Source organism: Quercus lobata, chromosome 11 (genome assembly GCF_001633185.2).
Source record: "Quercus lobata isolate SW786 chromosome 11, ValleyOak3.0 Primary Assembly, whole genome shotgun sequence".
Lineage (NCBI taxonomy): Eukaryota > Viridiplantae > Streptophyta > Magnoliopsida > Fagales > Fagaceae > Quercus > Quercus lobata.
Window position 1 is genome coordinate 42,242,160 of NC_044914.1, and position 15,661 is coordinate 42,257,820.

The 15,661-nt window shown below is 34.9% G+C and overlaps 2 protein-coding genes and 1 pseudogene across 2 annotated transcripts; all 3 read left to right on the forward strand.

The window, feature by feature from the left end:
- The first annotated feature begins 5,643 nt into the window (after nucleotides 1–5,643).
- On the forward strand, nucleotides 5,644–6,555 carry LOC115966915 (putative disease resistance protein At1g50180). The gene has a single exon (XM_031086045.1). The coding sequence runs from the start codon at nucleotides 5,644–5,646 to the stop codon at nucleotides 6,553–6,555; it is 912 nt and encodes a 303-aa protein (XP_030941905.1).
- A 20-nt stretch (nucleotides 6,556–6,575) lies between these two features.
- On the forward strand, nucleotides 6,576–8,516 carry LOC115966916 (late blight resistance protein R1-A-like). The gene has a single exon (XM_031086046.1). It carries the CDS (start codon nucleotides 6,576–6,578, stop codon nucleotides 8,514–8,516), a length of 1,941 nt encoding a protein of 646 aa, XP_030941906.1.
- Nucleotides 8,517–12,979: 4,463 nt separating this feature from the next.
- On the forward strand, nucleotides 12,980–15,344 carry LOC115966917 (annotated as a pseudogene).
- The last annotated feature ends 317 nt before the right edge of the window (nucleotides 15,345–15,661 follow it).

A 15,661-nucleotide genomic window follows, 5' to 3' on the forward strand; every position in this document is an offset into this window, starting at 1 on the left:
AAATAACGTTGGCACTGTTTACATATTTTTATAGACACAACTTGAATTTTATAGAAATAGATTGAACAAAACAAACAAACAAACTAGAAATGCAAATCCCAACTGTAAAAATAACAAATGGCAAACTACAAGGAAAAAAATTGAAATAGCCAACTGAAGAAGTGAAAGAAACTATGATTTCTTTTAATGTTATTTTCAATACTTTAATTATCTCTTCTTCTTCTTTTTAGAAACAAACACACGCATACATACAAGAAAAGGAGAAAAAGGTTCTAACAGAAAATTGATGTACAAATTATAGTAATTTGTTACTTTTGTTACCCAAAAATTGGAGAAGAAAGGTAGATGAGTCAAATTAATTTCTACTTGCTTTTATCATTGCTACTTTAGATTTTAATTTGGGCCATAAACCTCAAATATTGAAGATTCAAAATCTAATCTCTCTATCCATTTGGATTTAATACTCAAGATAGGAAGGGGGGGCCATCTTTGCAATTTGGTTTGAAAAGTAACGGAATTTTAAATATTGGTTTGATCAAATTGTCTTTCTTTTTCTCTTTTTCCTTTTTTCTTTTTAATAATCCTTATGTAATATTGCTTTTGTTTTTTCTTAGAGTATTTGACTATTTTCTTAAGTATGTGCAATCACTCGTCCCACACATATCGGGTTATTACAGGGAGAAATTCCTTAAAAGTGGCTCCAAGATATTGGCAAAAGATTTTGAACTCAGGATCTCATAAATATTATGAAGCCTTAAAAACCACTAAACCAACTTGTTTGAGATTTTTGCCTAAGAGAGATTAGACCTCCATAATTTTTTTTAATTATGTAAATGTACATAAGAAAAGAAAATGTTTTGCAAATCATAAAATAGAATGACATTAATGCTTGCCTTTTACTAAGAGCACTAGCATCAGGTGTGCTAAATGCTAAATTTTTAGCATTTAGTACACCAAACACCAAAAACCTACCAATGCCAGGTGTTCCAAATGCTAAATGATTTTGGAATTTGCCATAGTGCTATTCCATCTTCGGAATGGTATGGACAAGAAATGCTAAAAGTTTATTATTATTTTATCTAATTTTGCTCTCTCTTCCCTCATCACATATCTCTCACTCCTCATGTGCTTTTCTTCTCTTCTCTTCTCCTCTCTGAGCTCTCTCTTTGTCACAGCCACCCCCTACCGATATCACCACGTTGTCAAAATAACATTTTTTTGCAACGCCTAATGCTAGTGCTCTAAGCAATTTAAGCTCACTTCATGCTTTCGGACTTTCCCTTTTTACAAAGAGGGTTCGGTTAATGTATGCGGGCAAACATTAATCATCCATTTTTTAAAATATTTTATGGGAAGTTGAAAAAGTTATAAAAAAAAGTTAGTATCTTTTTCATGTTTCTATAAAAAATTAATTTCCTAAAATGATTTACTAATATAAACCCTTGGCCAAAATGGCCATATACCACTATTTGGGAAAATATGTATAGATCTACTACTGTTTGTGAAAATATTTAGCAATTTACCAACTTTTTGAAACTTGATTTTGTGAAATTTGAGTTTACCATGTAACTCAAGTTCCAAAAACTCGAGTTCTTTGAAAAAATAGCATTCAAATTTGTTGTTTTATTTTTTATGGAACTCAAGTTCCATGAACTACGAGTACCATGACAAACTCAAGTTCCTCAAACTCGAGTTCCCAATTAATGGTAGATCCCTACATATTTCAGAAACAGAATTCGAGTACCATGAAAAACTCGAGTTCCTCAAACTCAAGTTCCCAATTAGTGGTAGATTTTTACATATTTTAAAGATAGTGGTAGATTGCAAAATATTTTCAAAAACAGTGATATTTGGCTATTTTGGCCATAAACCCTTTTATAAGCATTCACATTGGTGGAGGCATAAATTTAGCAATATGGCTCCACAAAAAACTAGTTTATCTATTTTATCTTCTCACTTTATAATACACACAACATCAATGGATCTATATTTTTATCTATTTGATTAAAATAATATAAAAAATTCATTAAAAAGCAGTGTGAACACAACCAAAAGAGATTTTTTTTATATTAAAAAGTAGTGTGAACATAACAATTTTATTTATTTATTTATTTATTTTTACATGTGAGTTACAATGCACAACCAAAAGTAGCTATGTATTGTAACTGTGGAGCCAAAAAATATGGTTTTGGCTCCACCAGTGTAGCCACATTTTGGAATTTGGTGGTGCTAAAAAGCTATAGCAGCACCAATAAAAGCAGTAGCAATGATACTAGTGTTATTAAACCAAACCCGGCCCGGCTGGTCGGACCGGTAACTTGGTGACTTGGCACATAGACCGGTCTAGATCATCAATTGGATTGGATGTGCATAAGACCTGGTCAAAATTGGCAAAACCCGGCAAGTTCTAAGCAAACCGTGTGACCCAGTTGGTTTTTAAAAACCCAACTAGGTTTGTGAATTATGTAAAATTATATTAATAGGTCAATCTCATTGACTTCTTTTTTGTTTAATATGTGATGATATAGTAATTTAAATAAGAGAAAAATTAAATAAATAAATGCACTTTTTAATTTCATGAAGCCAGGTACCACTTAGGTATTAGTATATTAGTATATGCTATGCAATTTAACGCTTAAAACTTTTTTTTTCTCTTCTTTTATTTATATTTTCTGGGCTTTATTTGTTTATTGCTTTATGTTTAAGTCTTTAAAGAATTTCTCTTCTTCTGTTTATATATATATATATATATATATATATTTAATTTTTTAAATCTATTTATTTGACCATACAGTTCGACGGTTGACTTACTGATTGAACCAGTTACCCAATGAACCGACTCATAGACTGGGTCAGCGCCCGGTACGGATACACTAACGTAACCTTTCCAGCTAAGAAATTTTGTCTTCACTTGAAGGAGACTTCAAACTTTTGATAAGGAAAAACTTTCCTTCTTCCTTCTGGACCTTCCTTCCCAACAATCCTTTTCCCTCTGAGAAAATATCTAAAATTGTTGTACAGGAATCAAAACTGCTTGGTGGAGTGGAGAATCAAATCAGGTTACTACAGAATGATCTGTCTGATTAACGGCTTCCACAAATATACTGAAGCAAAACGACGTGACAATGAGTTGGTGAAGCAGGTGGTACGCCAAGACAGGGACGAAGCCTATAGGGCTGACAATGTTATTGATACATTCATTATTACAGTGACAAAACACAGAAGAAGAGATACCTGATGCAATTCCTCCATTCCCTCTCATAATTTTGATTTTTTCATTTTTCACTTTTTTTTTCTCTTAATTTTTTTCTTAATATTTTTTTAATTAATAGTTAAAATTGAAAGTTACTTTTTTTTAATTTTCAATCTCAACTATAGAAATTGCATTTGTGCACATGGTCATAAATTCCTCTAAAAAAAAAAAAAAAAAAAAAAAAACTTAACCTGACATAAAAGCAAGTAGTAAGTTGTTAATTTTTTTTTTTTTAAATTTAGCAGCTCCATTTTAGCATGTTTGTGGTGCTAAATAAAATTTTTTTTGGCTTTTTTAATACCACCTATGTGATTGCTCTTTGCAATCATTTTGGGATTTGTGTGAACCAGGCATGAAAATCTACAATTTTAACTCAAAATACATTCTTTCTATCTAGTTCTCGAATAATAATTATGATTCCAAAATAGATTATGAATCTGACTATTAACAAAAGAAAAAAGAATAAAATTCTTCACCCAAGGCCCAAGCTGAATAATGAATTTTGAGAAAATGTGGTTGATTATGAGTGATAATGGAAAAAATGTTAATTTGTGATGAATTTATGTGAAAGTATTTTTTTTTTAATTTTATTTATAAAATGATTCTCCATCTTTAAAGTAATAAATTGGAGTCTTTTGGGTTAATATTGCAAAATCTGAACTTAATTTGCATTATAGGTACTGTTTGAATTTAATTGGGGAATTGAGGAAAGAGAAACAATTTCGGCAACAGTGTTGCCGAAATTCAACAAAAGTAAGAGACAGAAAGAGAAAAAGTTGGAGAGAGAAAGAAGAGGAATTTCGGCAATGCTGTTACCGAAATTCCTCTGCCCAAATTCCTACCTGGTCCTGTGCAAAAAAGCAATTGCGGCAATGCCATTGCCGAAATAGGAAAAAAAAAAGAAAATTTTTTTTTGGTAATTGTGGCAATGGCATTGTCGAAAATGGGGAAAAAAATTGAATGGAATTATGGCAATGTCATTGCCAAAAATGAGAGGAAAAAAAAAATATGTTGTTGCCGAAATCTGGGAAGAAATTTTAAAAAAAGTGTTACGTTCACAATATTTTTATAATACTTTCACAACAAATCACTCGTGATTAGTTATTATTAGTTCAAATTTGATTTTACCACTGAGATTACTTTTTTAATCTAATAATAACAACCTACCACTTAAAATTTGTTGTAAAATATTGTAAAAATTGTGTGTACCTATCATTTCTTAAAAAAATAAATAAATAATAAAATTGTGGCAATGAGATTACCGAAATAGGTGTAGAAAATTTTCACCTATTTCGACAATACCATTGCCAAAAAAAAAAAAAGGTAGAAGGATTGTGGCAATGGGAATTTCGGCAATCCCATTGCCACAATTCTTTTTTTTTTTTTTTTTTCAAAAAATTGTGGCAATGGGAATTTTGGCAATCCCATTGCCATAATTCTTCTCCTTCTTTTTTTTCTTTTTTTTTTTTCCTCACATTTTCGGCAATGGTATTGCAAAAATAGGTGAAAATTTTCTACACCTATTTCGGCAATCCCATTGCCACAATTCTATTATTTATTTATTTTTTTAAGAAATGATAGGTACACACCATTTTTACAATATTTTTACAACAAATTTTAAGTGGCAGGTTGTTATTATTAGATTAAAAAAGTAATCTTAGTGTTAAAATCAAATTTTAACTAATAATAATTAATCATTGTTAAGTCTTATTAATTTTCTTAATTAAATTTTTGGTGTTTTGGATTGTAGGCGGAAAAAATAAGGTTTGAAAAAGTTTGTTTGAAATTAAAAAAATAATTTCCAAATTTTGTATTCTTTTTAATGATTCACAAAATGTTATAAATAACTTTTATTAAAAAACGACTATTTTCATTAACTTGCCTTTTAAATTTTTGAGAAAAATTGTATTAATTTCATTTTGGTATGACAAAATTTATATTTATGATTGTTTCTATAATAAATAAAATTATGATTACGAAATGCATTACCTTTTATTAAATTAGTTTAAATTGTAAAAAAATTAACTAATAAAATCATCATAAAATAATTATCATGTGCAACGCGTAGTTTCGCGACTAGGATAAATAATATGTGTCGGCAGCATTGTAAAACGGATATTATTATAGTAATGTCTCTAACCAGCAAAAAAACAAGGAAAAGAAAGCAATACTCCATTATTAGGAACCTTCCCTCCTCCCTTCATTTCCAACTTCAAAGTCCACATGAAAGTCAACAAAAAACACTTTCCTTCATCCTTCCAGACTTTCCTTTCCCAACAACCCTCTGCCCCCTGAAAAAAAAAATCTGAAATTGTTGTACTAAGTTTTAGTTTTTTATCCACAAAGTTTTAGTGTTTTACCCACACAGGAGGGAAACTAATCAATCAGACATGGCAGACAGTGTTGTTACTTTCCTGTTGCAGAACCTGACTCAGTTGCTTAGCCAAGAATCTAAATTGCTTGGTGGAGTGGGGGATCAAGTCAGGTTACTTCAGAATGAGTTGTCTCTGATCAACGTCTTCCTCCAAAATACTGAAGGGAAACGACATGACAATGAGTTCGTGAAGAAGGTGGTAAGCCAAATCAGGGACGTAGCTTATGAGGCTGAGGATGTTATTGATACATTCATCATGACAGTGACAAAGCACAAGAGAAGATGCAAGCTGACGAAGTTAATCCATTCTTGTGACCGAGCAATGTCGTTTCACGAGGTTGCAAGCAAGATAGAGAGAATCAATAATGTCATCAAGGAAATTTACAACAATAAGAGCAAGTACGGCATAGAAATAGCTGAATCATCTGGAGGAGATACAGAAGCAGAGGTGAAACTACACAGGCGCAGGAGATACGTAGAGGAAGATCGCGTGGTGGGATTTGCTTATGACACAGAGGCACTGCTGAAGCAGCTTATTGACGGGAGTTTGCAACGGAACGTTGTTTCAATCATTGGCATGGGTGGCTTAGGCAAAACCACTCTTGCTAGGAAGATCTACAACAACAATCATTTCAAGAACCACTTTGATTTCCATGGGTGGGTGTATGTCTCTCAAAAATATAAAATCAGAGACTTGTTGCTTGAAATTTTGAAGGGTGTGTCACCAATGCCAAAACTGAGAAAATTTATCTTGAAAGCAGAATTGAAAGAGGAATTACTTCACGGTCTGGAAGTTAACTATAGCTCGAACAAAGATAAATTGAAAGGGACACTAATTGAAAACTTGAACGGTATCAAGGCAATGAATGATGAAGAATGCAAGAAGGCATTGTTTGCGTTCTTGGAACACGTACGAGACCTAAGTTGAAAAAATCGTTGTCAGGTTTCATGGAAAGTATTTACAGAAAGAATGGTCCAGGATGGCAAGATTTGGATGATGATGAATTGAAAAGTCTGTTGTTCAAATGCTTGGAAGACAGGAGGTACCTAGTTGTCATGGACGACATCTGGGAAATTGAAGCATGGAATGAGGTAAGTGTTGCCTTTCCTACTAACTCCAATGGAAGTAGGGTATTGATCACTAGCCGAATAAAAGAAGTGGCATTACATGCTAGTAGTCTTAATAATAGTATTCCTCATATTCCCCCTTATGAACTCCCATTTCTTGATGAAGATAAAAGTTGGGAGCTCTTCTCTAAGAAAGTGTTTGGGGGAGGTACATGTCCTCTAGAACTTGAAACTCTAGGGAGACAAATTGTGAAAAGTTGCCGTGGTTTACCACTTGCTATTGTGGTATTGGGCGGTCTTTTGGCCAATAAGGAGAAAACGCATCGAACATGGTCAAAATATGTTGGCCATGTCAATTCGTATTTGACTGAGGATAGATCAAGTTGCATGGACATACTGGCTCTAAGCTACAATCACTTACCCCGACGCTTGAAATCATGTTTTCTATATTTTGGTATCTACCCAGAAGACTTTGAGATACCAGTGAGGCAACTTATCCGACTTTGGATAGCAGAGGGATTCATTCGACAAATCGGGAATAGAAATATAGAGGATGTTGCTGAAGACTACTTGGAGGAACTTATCGATTGGAGCTTGATTCAAGTGGCAACAAAAAGGCTAGACGGAGGAGTCAAAACATGTCGAATCCATGATCTTTTACGAGACCTTTGTATATCGGAAAGTGCTGAAGAGAAGTTTCTTGAGGTTTGTTCAGATATTAAGCTTTCACCCATGAGCAAATGTCGTAGAATTTCCATTCACTTTGCCAACCATCCATACATTTCTTCCAACCCTTGTGAGTCTTCAAATATTCGTTCTGTAATGGGCTTTGGGGGGGTTGTCGGGCTTGAGAGTCCTCTTGACAAAGGCTACTACTTGAAATGGCTATGTAAAAGTAACAAGTTGGTTCGTGTGGTAGAGCTTAGTAATATGGCCATTTGTTGCGTAATCCCCAAAAGGATTGAAAACCTGGTTCTTTTGAGGTACTTGAGCATTTCTTCTGGTGCGCGTCATGTCATTCCAAATTCTATATGCAACCTTTGGAATCTTGAGACGCTGGATATGAGAAATTTTGAAATTAAATGCTTGCCCAAGGGGATATGGAAGTTAAAAAAATTGAGATATTTATACTTAAATGGGCCAACATCTCTACCTAGAACTGACAATAAAGCGGGTTTACCCAATCTTCAAGTCCTTACTGGTATAGATTTAAATCTCAACAGTATGCGTCTCTTTGCCAGGGCCAGATTTCCTAACCTAAGAAAATTAGGATTGCGCTCAGCCTCAGGAAGGTTTATAGACATAGACTCAGTGGTTTTGTCGTTGTCAAGCATCTATCCCTTGCGTCATCTACAGACTTTGAAGTTATGTGAATTTATGATTATTCTCTCAGATAAAATTTCACTCCAGTTAACAAAGATAACCTTGCTGGATTTAAGAGTTTGTGCGCCATCTACCTGGGGAGTGTTGGGTAGCCTTACCAACCTTCGGATACTCAAAGTAGTTGGATGTGGCATGTTCACACTCGAATGCAATGAAAGTAGTTTTTGTCAACTCGAAGTCCTCAAAATGGCAAAAGTAACTAATTCAGAATGGACTATGGAGAAAGGTGCAATGCCAAGGCTACAACGTTTGGTCATCGAGCGTTGCAACTTTAAAACGATGCCGCTGGACGAACTATGGTGCTTGAGTGCTTTGAGGGATGTGGAAGTTCTACATCCCGATCCAGAATTGGCAAATATGCTTCGACAGTTGCAGATGAGGGATGGATGTAAGCTCCAAGTCTATCCACCTCTGAATCCATTCCCAACAACTAATTGAGATAAGTAGTTGATCTGTTGTGCTATGCTTTGGTCTGAGTGGCCATTGTTTCTCTCTTCCCTGATCATCCTAGCTGTTTAAGCCTTTACTGTTTTGTTTTTGTTTCTGTTTTTGTTTTTGTTTTTGTTTTTGTTTTTTGTCTATGGACCTATGGTGAAAAATCCGTTTTGGTTTGGGGGAAGGTATAATCTTGAGATTGGGACACTATTATATTGAATAGCATAATTAATCTGTGTTTGAATTCAATTATGTTATATTAATTTCCGAAGCTTTTTTTTTCCTCAGATAGATTTCCGTCTTTTTTTATTTTATTTTTTACATCAAGTAGGAAAGGAAAGTTGAATCCAAGTAATAGAAATTGGTTCTGAAATAATGGGCACTGAACCTTCTGTGCCAAAGTTTTGTTCAATTGGGATGGAGTGGTGTCCTTAATTTGTGAGCAGGACGTCAGATTGTATTCAAGCCACCTCTCTGCTATACTTTAAAGTTTAAAATTGCATCTTTCATCCCACTACAAGTGTTCTTTCTTCCCATCTAAATGCTTCATAACCTAGCCACTAACTTTACCAGGTTCCTTGGAACAAGATGATCCAACCAATTCTGGAACCCCGATCAGGTAAGCGGTTCATCTCCTCTGGAAATTCAGCCTTGGCTCGATTAGTTTTTCCTCCAATGATAACCATAGTTCCATCTTGTAAGGCCCAAATCTTTTGGATGTTCAAGAAAGAAAATAGTGGAATAGATGAGTATATATTAAATTGGAATCATGGTTTCAACAATGGCAATATCAAACCAAAATGAAATTATTAATTGAAAAGAAAATGAGCAATTTAACACATCAGTATGCGCACCCTTACAATGTAAAAGTACCGATGCTGAAAATACGCTTTATTAATTTTTATAACCATTCTTAAGTCCAGAACCTCAGTATACAATTTTGAAAATTATTAAAGATGTCATTTTTTTAATGTAAAAGCAAAAGTCGTGATTGTTATAATAGGTGTTAGGACGTAAATTATCTTTAGTGAGAACAGCAAGATCAGTTACTCAGTATGACCAAATATAACATTATTATGAATATTGATCATAATTCAGGTATATGGTTTTTTTTTTTTTTTTTTTTTTTTTTTGAAAACTCATAATTCAGATATACAGGTACAGCCAACCTCTATCAAGTAAAAAAAAAACAGTTTTACCTGTGAATGAGATAGAAAAGAAAACTGATGCAAGTTGTGAACATTAGAGAACCAAATCCAGCATAAACAATCGGCACCCCGGGATCAATCTGGGAAAAAACCATGATTAGTTCCAACACTAACAAAAATAAGCAGTCAAAGAAAATCCTATATTTTGTTAGTACAGCTGTTATTTTTAGTCATCACCTTCAGTTCAAGGCCACTAAGGCCTTTTCCATCTACAATAACTTGTACCATCTGTGTCATTTGGGTGTTTAGTGGCAATTTATTATAGATCACAAGCAAGCAATGATCTGGATTTCCAAATGGAAAAGTGAAAGGGAAATTAGAATGAAGGGAAAATACTAGAAAGGAAAAACACACTAACATAGTGACATGTCTTTTTCCTTATCCTCCTCGTTGGCTGTCTGATGCAGATACATTAAGGAAGAATAAAATATTTTAATATTTTATGTTGTTTTCTTCTTTCATAGTTGAATTAGGGTTTTAATTGTTTTTCTTTTCCAAGTAAAATTGTTTTTCCTTTTTCAAGTAGACGTAGGTTTATTATGTCTTTTCCTAAAAGGAGTAGGAGAAATTCTATTCCTATAAATACTCTTTATAGAGAGGTTGATTATTGTTATGCGTTGATTAATAAAAGTTTGTTAGAGATGTTTTCTCTATTATTTTGCCTACTAGCCTAGTGTTCTTGTGGAACTTAGGTTTTGTGGAAGAATTGTAGTAATTGTGTGTTACAGATTCTGCTTCTATACGCTTACGCTGCATCAGTTGGTATCAGAGCAAGGCTAGGTTCCTACCATGGCACAAAGAGGAGCATGTGGGGGAAGACCTGTTGCCATAGATGACGTGTATGAACGCGATGAGGTTGCACGCAACGCACAATTAGAGGTGTTCTTTCAACGAACAGAGGAGTGGTTTGATGCGTTTTCAAAGCAGCTCACCGCCTTAGCCGTTGAAAACCGACCTCAAAATTGCCATCCAAATCCACGTTATGTGGAAGAGGAGTATTTTGATGTCGAGGAGGAGGACTACAATATCAAAAAGGAGGATGAATACATTGAAAGAGTCTGTGTAATAAATTGGGATTCTCCACCAATTTATTATGACTATCCTGAAAATTTTAGTCAAGAAGACAAGATTGAGCTTGATAAAAATAAAGTCATATACATACAAGGTGAGCCCATAACTCACACCATTGATGAGACTTTCGACGTTCAAAGACAAAAGGTTATTGATTTTACTGATTACAATCATAGGTTGGAACAATCAGTTTGTTCAATAGTAGACGAGTTCTCAATTGATGAACAAAGTTTCAATCTATTAAAGCTTGAACTTAAACACATTAGACATTATGATTTCATTGGGGTTGATGAGCTTCTCTCAAATTTCTTTGGTAATACAATTAACATCAATTTGGAAAGATTAATGGAAAACGTTATTGATCCCTTCTAGGAGGATTTTATTGAACAAGAATTGATAGAGGTCAACAAGAGGCGTGAACAAGTGATATTAAGTAATCTTTTTGGAGTAGGCAATATGAAGTTTATGGATGTGTGCATGGATTCTTTTTTAGTACTTGCTTCATATATCCCACCGTTGCAAAAGAAGTCAAGAATAAAAATCCATACATCAAGATTTATTATGAGTGAGAAAAGATTGATAAGTAGCATATTGATTCGTCTTGTCTTGCGCAGAAGAATAGGATGGAGAGGATTATTCGGGGTTCCAATTGATCGAGGAAGATTGCCACAAAACTCGAGGACGAGTTTTCCCCAACCCTGAGAGAATGATGCAGATACATTAAGGAAGAATAAAATATTTTAATATTTTATGTTGTTTTCTTCTTTCATAGTTGAATTAGGGTTTTAATTGTTTTTCTTTTCCAAGTTAAATTGTTTTTCCTTTTTCAAGTAGACGTAGGTTTATTATGTCTTTTCCTAAAAGGAGTAGGAGAAATTCTATTCCTATAAATACTCTTTATAGAGAGGTTGATTATTGTTATGCGTTGATTAATAAAAGTTTGTTAGAGATGTTTTCTCTATTATTTTGCCTACTAGCCTAGTGTTCTTGTGGAACTTAGGTTTTGTGGAAGAATTGTAGTAATTGTGTGTTACAGATTCTGCTTATACACGCTTACGCTGCATCACCGTCCTACAATACCTTCAAGGAAAGCAAAAAAAAACTACAAGTCGTGTAGCCAACTGGGTATTTACGACATGTCATTCATCATCTTCTCACAAGAACTGGAGCTGTGCTACAAGTCGTTACATTTAGTCTTCAATCTCCACCGTGTCATTTTTTGTATGGAGTATAGACAAGAGTTTTTTTTTTTTTTTTTTTCTTTGAGAGAAACGATAGTGTATAGACAGAGTTAGTTGGTTTACCACGTGTACCTATTTGATTAGGAAAAATGCTATATCCAAACATTTTTACCACACTTCAACAACAAATTTTAAGCCGCAAGTTGTTATTAACTATTACTAGTAGACAAAAAAATAAATTCAATGGTGTGTTTAAATTAGAACCAATAGCAATTTATTATCTTAAATTTGTAGTGAAAATATTGTGAAGGTAGCGCTTCTTATTTGATTAGTTAGTTAGGAGATTAGTGTTGTTAGTTGTTAGTTGGTAATCTGTCAGCATTGTATATCAATGTAATCAAGAGTTAATAAGAAACCTCAGTGTCTCCTTCATTCTTATATCTTGCCTTTACTTTTAGCGCGAGTCTGCATGCAATTAGTTTCAACTTTCAATAATTGTGAAACAAAATCATAGCAAATTGCGTGTCTATCATAAGCAAATTGGTCCCACAGGTGACAGGACATAATTGAATTTGCACAACAAAATGTTCCTGCCAAGAATTTTAATCTTCACTCCAACCCTTCATTTCCAACTTCGAAGTCCACATGACATTGAGTCAACATGAATAAAACACTTTCCTTCACCCTTCCGGATTATCCCCTTAAGAAAAAAAAATCTGTAATTCTTGTACAAGTTCTAGTGTTTTACTCACAAAGAAACGAAATAAGCAGATATGGCAGACGCTGTTGTGACTTTCCTGTTTCAGAACCTGACTCAGTTGCTTTCCCAAGAATCAAACTTGCTAGCTGGAGTAGAGGATCAAGTCAAATTACTTAAGAACGAGCTGTCTCTGGTCAACGTCTTCCTCCAAAATACTGAAGGGAAGCGACATGACAGTGGCTTGGTGAAGGAGTTGGTCAACCAAATCAGGGACGTAGCCTATGAGATGTTATTGATACATTCATCATGACAATAACCAAGCACAGGAAAATAAGCAAGCCGAGGAAGGTAATCCATTTCTTTGACAAAGCAATCGCGCTTCATGAGGTAGCACACAAGATAGAGAGCATCAAGAACTTGATCAAGGAAACTTACAACAATAGGAGCAAGTATGGCATAGAAATAGCTGAATCATCTGGAGGAGATGCAGAAGCCGAGGAGATACTTCACAGGCGCAGGAGATACGTAGAGGAAGATCATGTGGTGGGCTTTGGTCATGACACAGAGGCATTGGTGAAGCAGCTTATTGAAGGAAATTTGCAATATAACGTTGTTTCAATCATTGGCATGGGTGGTCTAGGTAAGACCACTCTTGCTAGGAAGATCTACAACAATAATAATGTCGAGAACTACTTTGATGTCCAAGGGTGGGTTTATGTCTCTCAAGAATATAGAATCAGAGACCTGTTGCTTGAAATTTTGAAGGATGTGACACCAATGCCAAAACTGAAAAAATTTATGTTGAAAGTCGAATTGAAAGAAGAATTACTCCATGGTTTGGAAATTAAGTATAGCCTAAACAAGGATAAACTGAAAGGGACGCTGGTTGAAGACTTGAAAGGTACCGTGGAAATGAATGATGAAGAATTTAGGAAGGCATTGTTTGAGTTCTTGGAACACATACAAGACCATACATTGAGAAATTCCTTGTCAGATTTTGTGCAAGGTATATACAGAAAGAATGGTGAAGGATTGCAAGATTTGAATGACGATGAATTGAAAAGTGCGTTGTCCCATTACTTGAAAGACAAGAGGTACCTACTTGTCATGGATGACATATGGAAAACTGAAGTATGGAATGAGGTAAGTACTGCCTTTCCTAAAAACTTGAATGGAAGTAGAATATTGATTACTAGCAGAATAAAAGAAGTAGCATTACATGCAAATAGTCATAATAATAGTATTTATATTCCCCCCTATGAACTCCAATTACTTGACCAAGATAAAAGTTGGGAGCTCTTCTCTAAGAAGGTGTTTCAGGGAGATACATGTCCTCCGGAACTTGAAGCTCTAGTGAGACAAATTGTAGAAAGTTGCCATGGTTTACCACTTGCAATTGTGGTATTGGGAGGTTTTTTGGCAAATAAGGAGAAAACACATCGAACATATATGGTTGAAATTGATTGGCCATGTCAATTGGTATCTGGATCAGAATAAATCATTTTGCAGAGACATATTGGCTTTAAGCTACAACCACCTATCCCAACACTTGAAACCGTGCTTTCTATATTTTGGTATCTACCCAAAAGACTTTGAGATACCAGTGATGCAACTAATCCAACTTTGGATAGCTGAGGGATTCATACAGCAAACTGGGAGTAGAAATATGGAGGATGTTGCTGAGGACTACTTGAAGAAACTCATTGATCAAAGCTTGGTTCAAATAGCAACAAAGAGGCTTGATGGAGGAGTCAAAACATGCCATATCCATGATCTTCTACGACACCTCTGTATATCGGTGAGTGCTGAAGAGAAGTTTCTTGAGGTTCGTTCAAATATTAACCTTTCACCCATGAGCAAATCCCGTAGAATTTCCATCCACAGTGCCAACCATCCAGACATTTCTTCCAACCCTTGTGAGCCTTCAAATAGTCGTTCTTTCATAGGCTTTGGGGAGGTTGTCAAGCTCGAGAGTCCTCTTGATAAAAGCAACTACTTGAAATGGCTATGTGAAACTAACAAGTTGGTTCGGGTGGTAGAGCTTAGTAATATGGGCATTTGTTGTTTGATCCCCAACAGAATTGAAAACCTGATCCTTTTGAGGTACTTGAGCATTCAATCTGGAGAGCTTCATGTCATTCCAGATTCCATATGCAGCCTTTGGAATCTAGAGACGTTGGACCTGAGAAATTCTAAAAGGACAAATTATAAAATAAAATGCTTGCCTAAAGGGATATGGAAGTTACAAAAATTAAGACATTTGTACTTGGATGGGCCAACATCTCTACCGAGAACTGACAATACAGTGACTTTACCGAATCTTCAAGTCCTTACTGGTATAGCTATAAATGAAGGCATTGAGAGTCTCTTTGCAAAGGCCAGATTTCCTAATGTACGAAAAATAAAATTAGAATTGCATTCTATAAGATGGACGGAGTCAGGACTTTTGTCAAGCCTCCATCACTTGCGGCATTTACAAACTTTGAAGATTTATGGACTTATTTTGCTTTCAAGTCCAACTTCATTCCACTTGACACTCACAAAGATAACCGTATTTGTAGGCGCAAACTTATTTGGTGGTGGCGTGATGAGAGTATTGAGTAGCCTTACAAACCTTCGAATACTCAAAAGTAGTAGGAGATGGCCATCATCAGATCACCCTCGATTGTGATGAAAGTAGTTTTTGTCAACTTGAAGTCTTTAAAATGGCAAAAATGCAAGTTGTACATTGCTCTATGGGGAAAGGTGAAATGCCAAGGCTTCAAAGTTTGATCATCGAGTGTTGTGATTTTTTTTTATGCCCCCTGAAGAACTATGTTGGTTGACTGCCATTTGGAATGTGGAAGTTTTATATCCTGGTCCAACATTGTCAAAGATGGTTCAACAGTTGCAGAATCAGATGAGGGATGGATGTAAGCTCCAAGTCTATCCACCTCTCGACCCAACTTACCGAGAGAGTAGAAGTTGAGAGGCTTCATTTGTTGTGCT

Bases quoted from the DNA above. Each gene is read 5' to 3' on its own strand.
- LOC115966915 (XM_031086045.1), top strand. From the start codon at position 5,644: ATGGCAGACAGTGTTGTTACTTTCCTGTTGCAGAACCTGACTCAGTTG.
- LOC115966916 (XM_031086046.1), top strand. From the start codon at position 6,576: ATGGAAAGTATTTACAGAAAGAATGGTCCAGGATGGCAAGATTTGGAT.